The sequence below is a fragment of the Aotus nancymaae genome, unplaced genomic scaffold, assembly GCF_030222135.1.
Source record: "Aotus nancymaae isolate 86718 unplaced genomic scaffold, 86718_ANA_hifiasm-v0.15.2.pri h1tg000049l, whole genome shotgun sequence".
In the NCBI taxonomy this organism is placed as follows: Eukaryota; Metazoa; Chordata; class Mammalia; order Primates; family Aotidae; genus Aotus; species Aotus nancymaae.
This window is the reverse complement of record NW_026988463.1, coordinates 2,340,224-2,355,090: the sequence shown is the minus strand read 5'-3', so window position 1 is coordinate 2,355,090 and position 14,867 is coordinate 2,340,224. Positions and strand designations below refer to the sequence as shown.

General features: G+C 53.8%; 1 protein-coding gene across 1 annotated transcript; it reads right to left on the bottom strand.

Moving 5' to 3' along the window:
- Window positions 1–1,001: 1,001 nt before the first annotated feature.
- ECI1 (enoyl-CoA delta isomerase 1) lies at window positions 1,002–12,945 on the bottom strand. The gene is made up of 6 exons (XM_012441777.2): window positions 12,888–12,945; window positions 7,888–8,015; window positions 5,591–5,737; window positions 4,494–4,615; window positions 4,215–4,393; window positions 1,002–1,252 (listed from the first exon to the last, which is right to left on the bottom strand). The coding sequence occupies exons 2-6, from the start codon at window positions 8,002–8,004 to the stop codon at window positions 1,086–1,088; spliced, it is 732 nt and encodes a 243-aa protein (XP_012297200.1). The 5' UTR covers window positions 8,005–8,015; window positions 12,888–12,945; the 3' UTR covers window positions 1,002–1,085.
- Window positions 12,946–14,867: the final 1,922 nt, after the last annotated feature.

Sequence of the window (14,867 nt, the reverse complement as noted above, 5' to 3'; positions counted from 1 at the left end):
CCAAGCAGGTGGCTAGGGACTAAGGTCCTGCGCAAACTGTACAGCCTGCTGCGGCTCAGCCCTTCAAGGGTGCTGCCCTGTGCCCTGGGCAAGGCCACCACACTGACGAACAGGCAGGCCCACGGGTCTACTGGGTCACCGATGCGGCCCGATGAAGTTTCTGGTTTTTGAAACATCACTTCGGACCAGCATTTGGGAACTTGGTTTGAATCACATGGGAGGAAACACGTTTGTTTCAGGTCTTTGGATGAGTCTGGTTCTTGCAAAATTCTTTTTTTGTTGTCTCACTGTTGCCCAGGCTGGAGTGCAGTGGTGCAATCTTGGCTCACTGCAACCTCTGTCTCCTGGGTTCAAGCAATTCTCTGCCTCAGCCTCTTGAGTAGCTGGGATTACAGGCACCCAACACCACGCCCTGCTGATTTTTGCATTTTTAGTAGAGACGGGGTTTCACCATGTTGGCCAGGATGGTCTTGAACTCCTGACCTCAGGTGATCCACCTGCCTTGGCCTCCCAAAGAGCTGGGATTACAGGCATGAGTCACTGCACCTGGCCATGCAAAATCCTTAAGGGACACTCGAGCCCTGGCAGCATAGCTGCCTCCAGAGTCCCACTCCTGCGCACTACGGATCCCACAGGTGCTCCTATTCGCTGTCCACTCTTCAGATGAATAAGGGCAGCGGCCAAAGGGTTTTCTCTGGGGGGGTCCTGTGTGGGTCATGGGGGCAAAGACCACCTGGCCTTACACCTAAGAGCAGGCAGTCCAAAGGCTGGGGTGGATGACCAGGGACTTGATTTACGATTCTGCCTTGGGAATGGAGACACTCAGTGGTGACCTCACCAGGTCCAGAACGGTGCCCCCTGCCAGTCACAATGCCAAGTCAAAAGGCTGCCCTCCAACCCCTCTTGCCTGCCGGGCACAGGCACCCATATGTGTGTGTTGGGGGGAAGACAAGGAACAGGACCTTCTCTGTAAGATCATCAAAACAAAACACTGGCAGGACTTTTAAGTTGCAAAATACCTTGTTTAAGATCCTACCGGGACCCAGAGGGGCACGTGTGGCTGAAAGCCTGTGGCAGCCCAGCTGTTAGCCTTTCTTTTGTTTGAGCCTCTCTAAGTACAGCTGTAGGGACTTCTGGATGGAGTCTCTGGAGATGAAGCTGACAAAGTTCTGCACATCGTCCTCGCGATGCGTGATCAGGCGGCTGGCTGTGGCCTTTCGCATCATGGCCTTGGTCAGCTGTCGGGCATGGTCTAAAGAAAACAGGGCCCACCACTGAAATCCCACTTTTGGGGTAGTGGGGTGACTCCCAACTTATTTATTTTTGAGACACAGTGTCCCTCTTGTTGCCCAGGCTGGAGTGCAATGGTGCAATTTCAGCTCACCGCAACCTCTGTCTCCTGGGTTCAAGTGATTCTCCTGCCTCAGCCTCCCAAGTAGCTGGGATTACAGGAGTGAGCCATCACACCGGCTAATTTTATATTTTCATATTTTTATTTTTTTTGAGACAGAGTTTCACTCTTGTTACCCAGGCTGGAGTGCAGTGGCTCGATCTCGGCTCACCACACTCTCTGCCTCCTGGGTTCAAGCAATTCTCCTGCCTCAGCCTCCCAAGTAGCTGGGACTACAGGTGTGCGCCACCATGCCCAGCTAATTTTTGTATTTTTAGTAGAGATGGGGTTTCACCATGTTGACCAAGATGGTCTCAATCTTTTGACCTCGTGATCCACCCGCCTCGGCCTCCCAAAGTGCTGGGATTACAGGTGTGAGCCACCGCGCCCGGCCTAATTTTATATTTTTAGTAGAGATGGGGTTTCTCCATGTTGGTCAGGCTGGTCTTGAACTCCTGACCTCAGATGATCCACTTGCCTTAGCCTCCCAAAGTGCTTGGATTACAGGTGTGAGTCACTGCACCTGACCTTATTTTTTATTTTTATTTTTTGAGATGGAGTCTTGCTCTGTCACCCAGGCTGGAGTCCAATGGTGGAATCTTGGCTCACTACAACCTCTGCCTCCTGGGTTCAACTGATTCTCCTGCCTCAGCCTCCTGAGTAGCTGGGATTACAGGTGCATGTCACCACACCTGGCTAATTTTGTATTTTTAGTAGAGATGGGGTTTTCCCATGTTGGCCAGCTCGTCTCAAACTCCTGACCTCAGGTGACCTGCCTGCCTCCCAAAGTGCTGGGATTATTACAGGCATGAGTTACTGTGCCCGGTCCTATATTTTTTATTTTAAAGAGACAGGATCTTCTCTGTTGCCCACACTGGACTGTAGTAGGTTGATCACGACTCACTGCACCTTTGAGTTCCTGGGCTCAGGTGATCCTCCCACCTCACCCTCCTGAGTAGCTGAGACTACAGGTGTGCACCACACTGCCTGGCCAATTTTCGTATTTTTTGTAGACAGAGGATGTCTTATATTGCCCAGGCTGGTCTCGCAACTCCTGGGCACAAGTGATCGTCCTGCGTCAGCCTCCCGAAGTGCTGGGATTATAGATGTGAGTCATTGCACCTGGCCCACTCCCACCCTTGCTATCAAAGTTGAAACAGTAACTGGGAGAAAACCCAGAGTTTCTGTCCACTGATGATACTGTAAAGATTGTGTTTTTTAACATGTTACTTTCACTCAATTATATGATGAAGAATATTTCCATGACACTAAATATCCTCTGACAGCACAGGAAATGGCAGCACGGCCTTCAGTCATTTGTATCAGGGTTGGCAAATCTGCTCCCCAAGGCCCTGAAGCTATGAATGGCTTTTTCTTTTCTTTTTTCTTTTTTTTTTTTTTTTTGGAGACAGAGTCTTTCTCTGTTGTCCAGGCTGGAGTGCAGTGGCGTGATCTTGGTTTATTACAACCTCTGCCACCTAGGTCAAGCGATTTCCTTGCCTCAGCCTCCAGGGTAGCTGGGATTACAGGCACCTGCCACCACACCTGGCTAATTTTTATATTTTTAGTAGAGATGGGGTTTTGCCATGTGGGCAAGGCTGGTCTCAAATTCCTGATCTCAGGTGATCCACCCACCTCAGCCTCTCAAAGTGCTGGGATTATAGGTGTGCGCCACCGTGCCTGGCTTGTTTTTACATTTTTGAATAGTTGAAAAGAGAAAAGGTTAGTACTTTGTGACAAGTGAAAATTATGTGAAACTCAAATTTCAGTGTCCATAAATCTTTTTTTTTTTTTTTTTTGAGATGGAGTCTCGCTCTGTCACCCAGGCTGGAGTGCAGTGGCACAATCTTGGTTCACTGCAACCTCCACCTCCCAAGTTCAAGTGAGTCTCCTGCCTCAGCCTCCCTAGTAGTTGGGATTACAGGCACGTGCCACCATGCCCACTAATTTTTGTATTTTTAGTAGAGATGAGGTTTCACCGTGTTGGCCAGGATAGTCTTGAACTCCTGACCTCAAGTGATCTACCCATCTCAGCCTCCCAAAATGCTGGAATTATAGTGTGAGCCACCAAGCCTGGCCCAGTGTCCATAAAGCTTTGGGGGAACACAGCTACACTCGTCAGTTTATATCTCCCCTGTGGCTGCTTTCTGCTACAAAGGTCTTACCTACAGAGCCCACAAGCCACCTGGCCCTTTAAAGACACCATGCTGGGCCCGGGTCTATACCGTTGCTGATATGGCCAGCCCTATATCTATGAAATGGACAACTGTCTTTGTAGTAGGTCGAAAAGTGTACCCCAAAAGACAGGTCCAAGTCCTAAGCACTGCTCTGGAACCTGGAAGTGTGACCTTATTTGGAAAGCGTCTCTGCAGATGTAATTAAGTTGGGATCATCTTGGATTGTGGACAGGTCCTAAATCACATGACAGGCGTCCTGAGAAGGGAGAGAGAGATCTGAGACCCAGAGAAACACAGGGGAGAAAGCCACATAAGGATGGAGGCAGAGACAGAGCAAGGCGTCCATGAGCCCTGAAGGCCTGGAGCCAGCAGAAGCGGGCCGGTGCAGGACAGGGCCTTCCCTGGAACCCGGGGAGGGAGCGCAGCCCTGACCACACCCCGATTTTACACCTCTGGTCTCCAGCACCATGGCATCAACTTGTGTGTCTGGGCCAGCTGGTCTGTGCTGTGTTGTTACAGCAGTCTCCTGACACCCACACGCTGCGATTACAGTCCCCTGCAAGCATGACGTCCACAGAGAACCTTTGCATGGAGAGCCTTCGGGTCTCCCCAGCATCACTGGGCACTCACCACGCCCTGCGCCTCACCTGGAATGGCCATCCACTGGGCTATCGCCGACAGCGCCACGCTCTGCACCTGCTCCTCCGGCACCACCTGGTCCACTATGCCCACCTGCAGGGCCTGCGCCGGCGGGAAGAGCAGCCCGAGCTGCAGGGCGCGTTCTGCTGCCCGGTGCCCGATGGTGTTCACCAGGGTGTCTTTGAACCTGGAATGCAGGCACCCGCTCACCAAGTGGCCCCAGGCTCCCAGGCGTGTCTGTCCCTTCAACGGCAAGTGTGGCATGTGGCTGCAGCCCAGGGCCTTACCAGAAAGGGGCAACAATGCCCAGCAGGGTCTCATTGAGTCCTATGCTGTACTTGGGGTTGTCCGCCAGGACGCGGTGGTCAGAGGTCAGAGCCATCAGGCAGCCTCCGGCGGGGCAGGCTCCCTGCAGAGACAGGCAAGATGGGGCTCTTAGGTGCTACTCGTTCCAACTGCGTTCCAGAGGGCCGAGTGCAAGGATGCCAAGGAGGGCTGTGCCCTTGGGGTGCCCCTACCCTCCTAGAGCCCTGCAGACACATAGTCTGGGCTAGGTGTGCTCTTGGAAATGGATGGGGAAGGAACTGGCAGTTTAGGGCTTCACAAGGAGGGTCTGAGGCTCGTCCTCAGCCAAGGGTCATTAGCTCTTAGGGGACAGAAAAATCACTGTTTAAAACCTTTCAGTTATGGGAGCAAGTTGCTTATCCTCTCGAAGCTTTTACTCAATGCTAAAATGCCACACAAGCATTCGGCCAGAGGTGTCATGCCCCGAGGGGGTCCCGTTACCATCCCCAGCAGCCAGCGCCACCAGGATGTCCTGGGAACCGCACACTCACCCTGTTGTCACTGCAGACACCCACTGCCCCACAAGGGACCTCACATCTGTCTGCAGCAACCTCCAGGCCTCCTCTCACACCAGCCCTCCCCTCTGCCAGGCTCCACCCATACCCAGCTTGTCACAGCCACCCTGAAAGACACCCTGGTTCCAGAGATTGAGCCCCCACATTGTTCTCAGCCTCCCCCGCCTTCCCCCAGAAGGGATGGAGTGATGTTTCCAAAATGTGGGTGCAATCACCCACTTACCTGCACAGCTTCCACCTGGGCTGGTGTCAACTGCAGGCCCTGGTCCCCACCCCCCGGCTCCTTTCTGGGACTTGTCTGACCCAGGCCAGGCCCCTCACCTGAGACTCACCTTCCCCTTTTCAACACGCCATGCGGTCTGCAATGGTGCACTCGCCTGTGCACGCCTCAGGGTCTCCCCCACTGTCCCCTTCCCCTAGGAAAAAGGGTCTCCCCCACTGTAGAGGGCAGGAGAGTCTGTCCCATCCCCCAGGGCTGGCCCAGGAGAGAGCCAGCAAGGCCACCTGGGAGTGGGGACACTCACGTTGATGGCAGCAACTAGCACCAGGCTGCACTGGTAGAACCGCAGCCACAGCTCCTGCACGGCCTTCCAGTACTCGGCGTAGTGGGCGGGGCTCCTCCCGCACATCTCCGTCAGGTCCAGGCCAGACGAGAACACACCGGGGCGGTCCTGCAGGGGAGTCCGGGGCAACGTGCCTGTCAAAGTCCAGCTGGCCTCACAGCAGCAGGGCCGGGAGCCCGGGTGCCCAAGGCACAGCAGGGCCAGGTCACGCTCAGGGTGCTGCCCCCACGGAGCCAGGACTGGGTGGTCTAGGGACTCGGCCTAGGCCTCTGTGGGACCTGGTTTCCCTGTGCTTCCCAGAACATTCTTCCCTTTCCCAGTTCAAGTTGGACAGGAGACGACAGGCAGGGTCAGGCACCGCCGCAGGGACATGAGTGCGCCGGCCCTCTGGCTCTGCACGTGCAGCTCGGGCAGAGGAACCCAGAGGTGCGATGAAGACTCCTGAGAATCCACAGGGGGTGCACGTTCTCAATCATTCACCCACAAAGGGCCAAGCAAGCCGCGGAATCCCGTGTGGACGAGCAGGGTGGGAGAATGACCTGCAAGGTGTGGGTTCTTCAGCAGCTACCAAGGAAGGGCGAGGAGTGAGCACAGGTGGAAGGGACCCTCCCACGGTTAGAGTAGTGGGTGCCAGCACAGGAGCCTGGGACACCCAGTCAGGGCTGCTGGCCAGGGACGCAGGGTCGGGGAGGAGTGCAAAATCCACCCTGGGGCCCCTGCATGGTCACAGCCCCCTGAGCAAACGACAAAGGCGCCTTCTCCTCGGCACGGCACATTCACCTCCCGAAGCTGCGAGTGGACTTGTTCATGCGGCCGAACCCAGCTCACCCTGACTCACAGAAGCAGAGCTGGGTGGATGTTTACCCCACACTGTATGCAGGAAGGAGGACGACAACCACCTAATGTGTGTGAGGAGGAGGGGCAGGGACAGATGGGACGCCCTCCACATCCTTAGGTCATGTGAAAAAGCCAGGAGCAGCGCGGGTCTGCAACGCAGCTCCGCCGTTCTCACACAGACGACGTGAGCTGGTGCCGTGCAGAACGGGTAGGCCGGTCCTTTGTTTCTGCAAAATGCATTCTACTGTCACTCAAGACCCAGGCCCGGCTGGTGGCTCATGCCTGTAATCCCAGAGTTTTGGGAGGTTAAGATGGGAGGACTGCTTGAGGCCGGGAGTTCCAGACCAGCCTGGGCAACATAGCAAGACCCCACCTGTACAAAAAAGCAAAAACTGAGCAAAAAAAAATTAACCAAGTACAACGGCTCACACCTGTAATCCTAGCAAACTGGGAGGCTGAGATGGGAGGAGTGCTTGAGTCCAGGAGTTCAAGACCAACTTGGGCAACACAGTGAGATACTGTCTCTACCAAAAACTTAAAAATTTTAAAATTCTTCAACATTCAAGAATCATCTGAACCCAGGAGGCGGAGGTTGCAGTAAGCCAAGATCGCGTCACTGCACTCCAGCCTGGGAAACAGAGGGAGATTCCATCTCAATAAATACATAAGGCCAGACGCGGTGGCTCATGCCTACAATCCCTGCACTTTGGGAGGCTGAGGCAGGTGGATCACTTGAGGTCAGGAGTTCCAGGCCTGGCCCCGTAAAGCCACCCAAGCCTCCAAGGATGCCTCGCTCCCCTCACTTCCACCACGGTCCACTTCCCCTCAGGGGTCCCATCCTCCTGGGCCTGAAAACACACTGCTTATTGCTCCTCCGTGACCTTGGTAATGAAGCTGTTCCCACAGATGCCACACCTCGTGTTTGCCAGCACTCAGGCAACGCCCAGAGTCCCCTGCACAGGAGCTTAGACCAAGGAGATTCACCCCTCTGAGAACTCAGCCCGAAGACCAGCCCACAGAGGACCAGAGAGCATGGGAACTGTTTGTGGGACTGGCTCGGGGCACCCAGGTCATACTAGTGGGGAGCACCCAAGGACCCCACAGACGCATGGCTCCCCCTCACCCGCTCCCCGCAGCTCTCCCCAGTGCCCGCCTGGACGATGCCTGGGCCGGGAAGGCTGTCTCCAAGGCTGGTCCGCCTTCACTGTCAGGAATGATCTGCTTGAGGCCCGTGACAGTTTGGGTACCTGCTGGAAGCCTCCTGTGGAGGCACCTGGAGTCCAGGGTGGTAGGGCTGCTGGGCCGTCCCTCACCACACGTGGGCAGTCTCTGCCTCTTCCCATGTGCAACAGGCCTGTGCTCTGATCAGAGAACTGGGACCAACAGCTCGCGTGGGGGTGGGGAGCTGAAGTGGCACCTACCGAGGTCAGGATGACACCGCGGAAGCTCTTGTCATTCTCCAGCTTCTCCAGGCTGATGACCAGCTCCGTCAGAAACTCCAGGCTGAGGGTATTCACTGGGGGGTTGTTCAATCTCATCACAGCGACCCCTAATTTAAAGAAGGAAGAGAAAGCTCGCATCCGGCACTGGAAAAGCACCCTAACCAGCCTGCACCCTCAACCAAGCTATGGCAGCTGCGTGTTTTGGGTGTTTTTTAAATTTTTATTAACCATTATTTTTGACACAGGGTCTTGCTCTATTGCCCAGGCTGGAATGCACGGGCATGATCTCAGCTCACTGAACCTTAGACCTCCTGGGCTCCAGTGATCCTCCCACCTCAGCCTGCTGAGTAGCTGGGATTACAGGCATGAACCACCACGCCCAGGTAATTTTTTATTTATTTATTTTTTTGAGATGCAGCCTCGCTCTGTTACCAGGCGCAATCTCAGCTCTCTGCAACCTCTGCCTCCTGGGTTCAGGCAATTCTTCTGCCTCAGCCTCCTGAGTAGCTAAAACTACAGGTGCATGCCACCACGCCCAGCTAATATATTTTCAGTAGAGACGGGGTTTCACCAGGTTGGCCAGGATGGTCTCGATCTGTTGACCTCGTGATCCACCCACCTCAGCCTCCCAAAGTGCTGGGATTACAGGTGTGAGCCACTGCGCCCAGCAATTTATTTATTTTTAGGGGAGACGAAGTCTCATTTTGTTGCCTAGGCTGATAAGAACTCCTGAACTCAAGCAGTCCTCAGGCTCCCAAAGTGCTGGATTGCAGGAGTGAGGCTGGGGTTTTTTAAATTGAAGTAAGATCCACATAATAAAAATTAACCAAACTGCATGCTTTTTAAATGAACCATTTTATTTTTGGACAAGGAGTCTTTTTAAAAAATTTTTATTTTTTATTTTATTTCATTTATTTTTTATTTTTCAAAAAAGAAATTTGACTTAAAAAAATTTTTTTTTTAAGATGGGTTTCACCATGATGGCCAGGCTGGTCTTGAACTCCTGACCTCAGGTGATCCACCCACCTCGGCCTCCCAAAGTGCTAGGATTATAGGCGTGAGTCACCATGCCTGGCCCTAAAATTTTTTTTACTTAAATAGAGACAGGGTTTCACCATGTTGGCCAGGATGGTCTCAAACTCCTGATCTCGTGATCCGCCCGCCTTGGCTTCCCAAATTGCTGGGATTACAGGCGTGAGCCACTACACCTTGCCAGACAAGGAGTCTTGTTCTGTTGCCCAGGCTGGAGTGCAGCAGCACGATCTTGGCTCACTGCAACCTCCGTCTTCTGGGTTGAAGCCATTCTTCTGCCTCATCCTCCCGAGAAGCTGGGATTACAGATGCGTGCCACCTTGCCCAACTGATTTTTTTTTTTTTTGAGACAGAGTCTTGATCTGTCACCAGGCTAGAGTGAAGTGGCGTGATCTCGGCTCACTGCAACCTCCGCCTCCCAGGTTTAAGCAATTCTCCTGCCTCAGCCTCCTGAGTAGCTGAGACTACAGGCGCATGACACCATGCCCAGCTAATTTTTGTATTTTAGTAGAGACTGGGTTTCACCATGTTGGCCAGGCTGGTCTTAATCTCTTGACCTTGTAATTCGGCCTTCCAAAGTGCTGGGATTACAGGCATGAGCCGCCGTGCCCAGCCTATTTTATTTTTTTGATATGGAGTCTTGTTCTGTCACCCAGGGTAGAGTGCAGTGGTGCAATCTCATCTCACTGCAACCTCTGCCTCCGGGGTTCAAGCAATTCTCGTGCCTCGGCCTCCTGAGGAGCTGGGATTACAGGTATGGGTCACGATGCCTGGCTACTTTTTGTATTTTTAGTAGATAGGGTTTCACCATGTTGGTCAGGCTGGTCTCAAACTCCTGACCTCAGGTAATCCGCCTGCCTCGGCCTCCCAAAATGCTAGGATTACAGGTGTGAGCCACCACACCCATCCTTATATATTTATTAAGACAGAGTCTCCCTCTGTCACCCAGGTTGGAGTGCAGTGACTCAACTGCAGCTCACTGCCACCTCAACCTCCTGGGTTCAAGCTATTCTCCTGCCTCAGCCTCCCGAGTAGCTGGGATTACAGGCGTGCGCCGCCATACCCAGCAATTTTTGTATTTTTAGTAGAGACAGGGTTTCACCGTGTTGGCCAGGCTGGTCTTGAACTCCTGACCTCAGGTGATCTGCCCACCTAGGCCTCCCAAAGTGCTGGGATTACATGCGTGAACCACGGCACCAGCCACCATTGTGTTCTTACTCCTCGCAAACTCCTGTCTTCCCCTGACACATTGCTGAACTTACTCCCTGCTATCTAAACCCCTAGTTGTAGTCGGTCTGGGAGATGAATTTGAGACTGCGTTCTAGCTCCTCAACTGCAGCAGTCAATTAAAGCCTGCTTCCTTAGCAATACTCGTCATCTCAGTCATTAGCTTTCTATTTGAGACAACGTCTTGCTCTGTCACTCAGGCTGGAGAGAAGTGGTGCGATCTCGGCTCACTCTAACCTGCGCCTCCTGGTTTCTTTTTTTCTTTCTGTTTTTAAGATGGGGTTTCACCACGTCGGTCAGGCTGGTCTTGAACTCCCAACCTCAGGTGATCCGCCTGCCTTGGCCTCCAAAGTGCTTGGATTACAGGCGTGAGCCAACACGCCTGGCCTTGCCTCTCGGTTTCAAGCGATTCTCTGCCTCAGTCTCCTGAGAAGCTGGGACTATAGGTGCGAGCCTCCACACCCAGCTAATTTTTTTGCACCTCCACACTCGGCTCTTTTTTTTCTTTTTTTTTTTTTGAGATGGAGTCTCACTTTGTCACCAGGCTGGAGTGCAGTGGCACAATCTCGGCTCACTGCAACCTCCGCCTCCTGGGTTCAAGTGATTCTCCTTCCTCATCTTCCTGAGTGCACCACCACACCCATCTAATTTTTGTATTTTTAGTAGAGGCAGGGTTTCACCATGTTGGTCAGGCTGGCCTCGAACTCCTGACCTTGAGATCTGCCTGCCTTGGCCTCCCAGAGTGCTAGGATCACAGGCATGAACCACCGTAACCGATCCTTAATTTTTTTGTGTTTTTAGTAGAGATGTGGTTTCATCATGTTACCCAGGCTGATCTTGAACTCCTGGCCTCAAGTGATCCCCTCACCTTGGCCTCCCAAAGTGTTGGGATTACAGACGTGAGCCACAGCACCTGGCCTTGGTCATTGGCTATCTGTGGCGAGCTGCACGGATTTAGGCCATGCTGATGTTCTGGTGACAAGGACACCAGGGGAAAGGTAAAGAGGCCAGACAGCATGAGACAACCAAGGAGAATTTGGAAGAGCTTATACATCATGTGGGAAGTGGCTACATTCCTGGCATAGGGTGGGTACTAAATGTTCCTTTATTTAAGGCGGAGTCTCACTCTGTCACCTAGGCTGGAGTACAGTGGCATGATCTTAGCTCACTGCAACCTCCACCTCCTGGGTTCAAGTAATTCTCCTGCCTCCGCCCCCCATGTAGCTGGGATCACAGGTGCCTGCCACAGCGCCCAGCTAATTTTTTGCATTTTTAGTAGAGACGAGGTTTCAGTATGTTGGTCAGGCTGGTCTCGAATACCTGACCTCTGTGATCTGCCGACCTCGGCCTCCCAAACTGTTGGCCAGGCTGGTCTCGAACACCTCAGCCTCCCAAATTGTTGGGATTATAGGCGTGAGGCACCAGGCCTGGCCATGCTAGGTGTATTTTAAACATTTTTATGTACACACACACACACACACACACACACACACACACACCCTCCAGTAAAAAAGGAAGTGTTGGTGAAATGACAACTTTTTTACCCGAGTGCCTCCCTACTCCACCATACAAAAAGACAAAATGGAGTCTGGGGTCAGAAAGCCAGGTCTGACTGTCCTCACTCTCAGAAAAGCCTGATGTCTTGAAATGGAAATTAAGATCCATTTACCCTTCAGGTCATCTTGCGGCTTGGATGAAGTAATAGTGCAAACACCTTAGGGAATGTTTTCCCTTGGCGAGGCCCGGTGGTTCATGCTGTAATCCCAGCACTTTGGCAGGCCAAGGCAGACAGATTACCTGACCTACGGAGTTTGAGACCAGCCTGACCAACTTGGTGAAACCCTGTCTCTACTAAAAATACAAAAATTAGCTGGGCATGGTGGTGGGCTCCTGTAGTCCCAGCTACCTGGGAGGCTGAGGCAGAATTGCCTGAACCCAGGAGGCGGAGTTTGCAATGAGCCGAGTTTGTTCCACTCCAGTGGAGGGCGACAAAGCGAGATTCCGTCTCAAAAAATAAAGAAAACTCGGTTTGTAGTTGGCCTTAACAGGGGCCCCCTCACCACCTCACCCAGGCAGCTCCCCCAGCCCAGAGAGGTTGGAACTGCGTTCTGAAGCACAGGGAGCCCGGTGTTCTGAAGCTGTGCCAAGTGAGGGCACAGCCCTGAGTTTGAGGGGTTGGGGAAGGCAGGGTCTGTGACCTATTTGCGGAGGTGGAGGGCCTCCTCTCAGGACCCACAACAGGGCCCCTGTGGAAAGGCTGAGGCCTGCACCGCGAGGCCCAGGGTCAGCATGTCCTGGAAGCGGATCTGCGGCCGCCTGGGTCGTGCCCTCCTGGTGCCCTCAGCTCGGCTTCCTGCCTGGAGAGAGCGCGCAGGCTTCTCTTTCAAAAGCGCTTTTCCTATCCTTTCTGGTGGGTTTTACTAAGGGTTCTGATGGTAGGTACGAGGTTCTGTGCCATATGGGACTGTTAACCAACATCATTTTATTCCAAAATACTCCAATTCTTTTCCACTTCCAATTGAACAGCTTAGGTAACATATCATATCCTTGCCAACTTTAGAAACAGAAACTTATCTCATGACGAACGAACCCAGGTAGAGCAACAACGATCTGTTTAGAAACTGAGCGTCCATAGACGCGGTTCTTCGACACCGCCCCGCAACGCGGACCCACGCGGGTCCCAGCCCCGTGCCCGCCCTCCCTCGGCGCCACCCGCTCACCTGCGCCTGCGTCCGGCTCCACCAGCACCCGCTGGCTCCCGAAGCGCCGCGCGCCGTCCCCACCGCCGGCCGCCCGCTTCGTCAGCCCGAGGGCCGCGCCCGGGAGCCGGGCCCCTGGGAAGGCAGCGTGGAGAAGCCCGTTAGTCCCGGGCCGCAGCTCGGCCCCGGCCCCGGCCCCGGCCCCCGCCTGCCCCGGGTCTCGCACCCGCGCCGAGCAAGATGCGCGCCGGGACTCGCAGAGCAGCCGCCAGCGCCATCTTGAACGGAATGCGCCAGGCAGGGGGCGCGGCGTGGCCTCGCCTCGTGAGAATGTTCACCCTGGGACCAGGCCCCACCCCGTTCCCGGAGTCTGGTCACTGCCTCCACCTCCGGGTGCCGGGTTCGTCCCATCGTCCCAGGCAGCCGTGTGCTTCCGGGGCAGGCACCCGGCTCTGGGCCAGGGCTGCCCTGCAGGAAGGCGCAGGGAGAAGCCGGCCCTCTGCAGACGCAGCCACGACCGCGCGGCGCCAGGGCAGGCTCTTCTCCAGCGCGGGGCACTGCAGGCTGGAGGCTGCCAGTGCTCAGGTGAGCTCGAGCTCTTGGCCAGGCTCAGCTACCGCAGCACCGGCATCGGAAAGGCGATCAGAGCACCGAGCCCCACGCCGGGGAGAGGGGGTGGGGGAGCGTGAGGGAGGTCAGGGGCTGCCTGGGGTGAGGCCGGCGGTAAGAACAGGCCATCAGCCTTGCCCAGCACAAGGGCAAATGCACAAAGGCTGAACCGCAGTGGCACCTCTTTATTTGCAGAGAATGCCGAAGGATAAGAACAGTCTGTTCCCGCTGGGCCATGAGCGGGGGCTAGGGAGTGGGCCTTTGTACTGTCTGGTGTGGGTTCTTGGTCCGACCACTGGGAGCACCGGGCAGTGAGGTCCTAGCAGTGTTCGGTGGTCTCAACTTCGGTTCTTTTTTTTTTTTTTTTTTTTGAAACGGAGTTTCGCTCTTGTTACCCAGGCTGGAGTGCAATGGCGCGATCTCGGCTCACCGCAACCTCCGCCTCCTGGGTTCAGGCAATTCTCCTGCCTCAGCCTCCTGAGTAGCTGGGATTACAGGCACGCGCCACCACGCCCAGCTAATTTTTTGTATTTTTAGTAGAGACGGGCTTTCTCCATGTTGACCAGGATGGTCTCGATTTCTTGACCTCGTGATCCACCCGTTTCGGTCTCTCAAAGTGCTGGGATTACAGGCGTGAGCCACCGCGCCCGGCTCAACTTTGGTTCTTAAGCATTTAAGATTCTTCCTTGTGTCCCAAATCAATTTCTGAGGTGGAGAAATGGCCACTTAACGGAGGAGGAAGCAAGCCTGGCATGGTGACAGAGGCCTGTAATCCCAGTGACTCAGGTCCAGCTGGGCAACACAGCAACACCCCGTTGCTACAAAAAATTTACAACACACACACACGCGCTCTCTCTCTGCATGTTTCTGGTCAGGAAGAAACTGCAGCTTCCGAGGTGATAAAAACCAGCTTGGGCAACACAGTGAGACTCTCTCAACACACACACACTCTCTCCATGTTTCTGGTCAGGCAGAAATTCCACCTTCAGAGAAGGTAATAAAAACACCTCCTTCTCCTGTTTGTCCACCATAGGAGTAACCTAATACCCACAGCACACAAACCCTAGGTTCTCCTGCCTGAAAGCATTGGAGGGGCCACTGTGGATCATGAGTAACAGAAAGCTACTAAGGGGGCGAGGGAACAGTGAGAAGGCAGTGAACCCAGTACTAGACCTGCATTCCAATCCTGCATTTATTTAACACAATTCTTCCACTCTACACAACAAAGTACAAACACAATGTCATCTAAAATGCTACAAAGTTTTAAAACTCAACCAAATTTTATAGTACTGACTGTACAATAAAAGCAAAAAAAAAAAAAAAAAAAAAAAAAAAAAGCAATGTACATGTTGCCAAGGTAACCTGAAGGGCAGGCACAACTGGGGCTGCATG

Bases quoted from the DNA above. Each gene is read 5' to 3' on its own strand.
- ECI1 (XM_012441777.2), bottom strand. From the start codon at position 8,004: ATGAGATTGAACAACCCCCCAGTGAATACCCTCAGCCTGGAGTTTCTG. The intron at 4,394-4,493 runs GTAAGGCCCTGG...CCTGCATTCCAG, and splicing joins GGCATTGTTGCCCCTTTCTG to GTTCAAAGACACCCTGGTGA. The intron at 1,253-4,214 runs GTGAGGCGCAGG...TGTTTTCTTTAG, and splicing joins CCAGTGGATGGCCATTCCAG to ACCATGCCCGACAGCTGACC.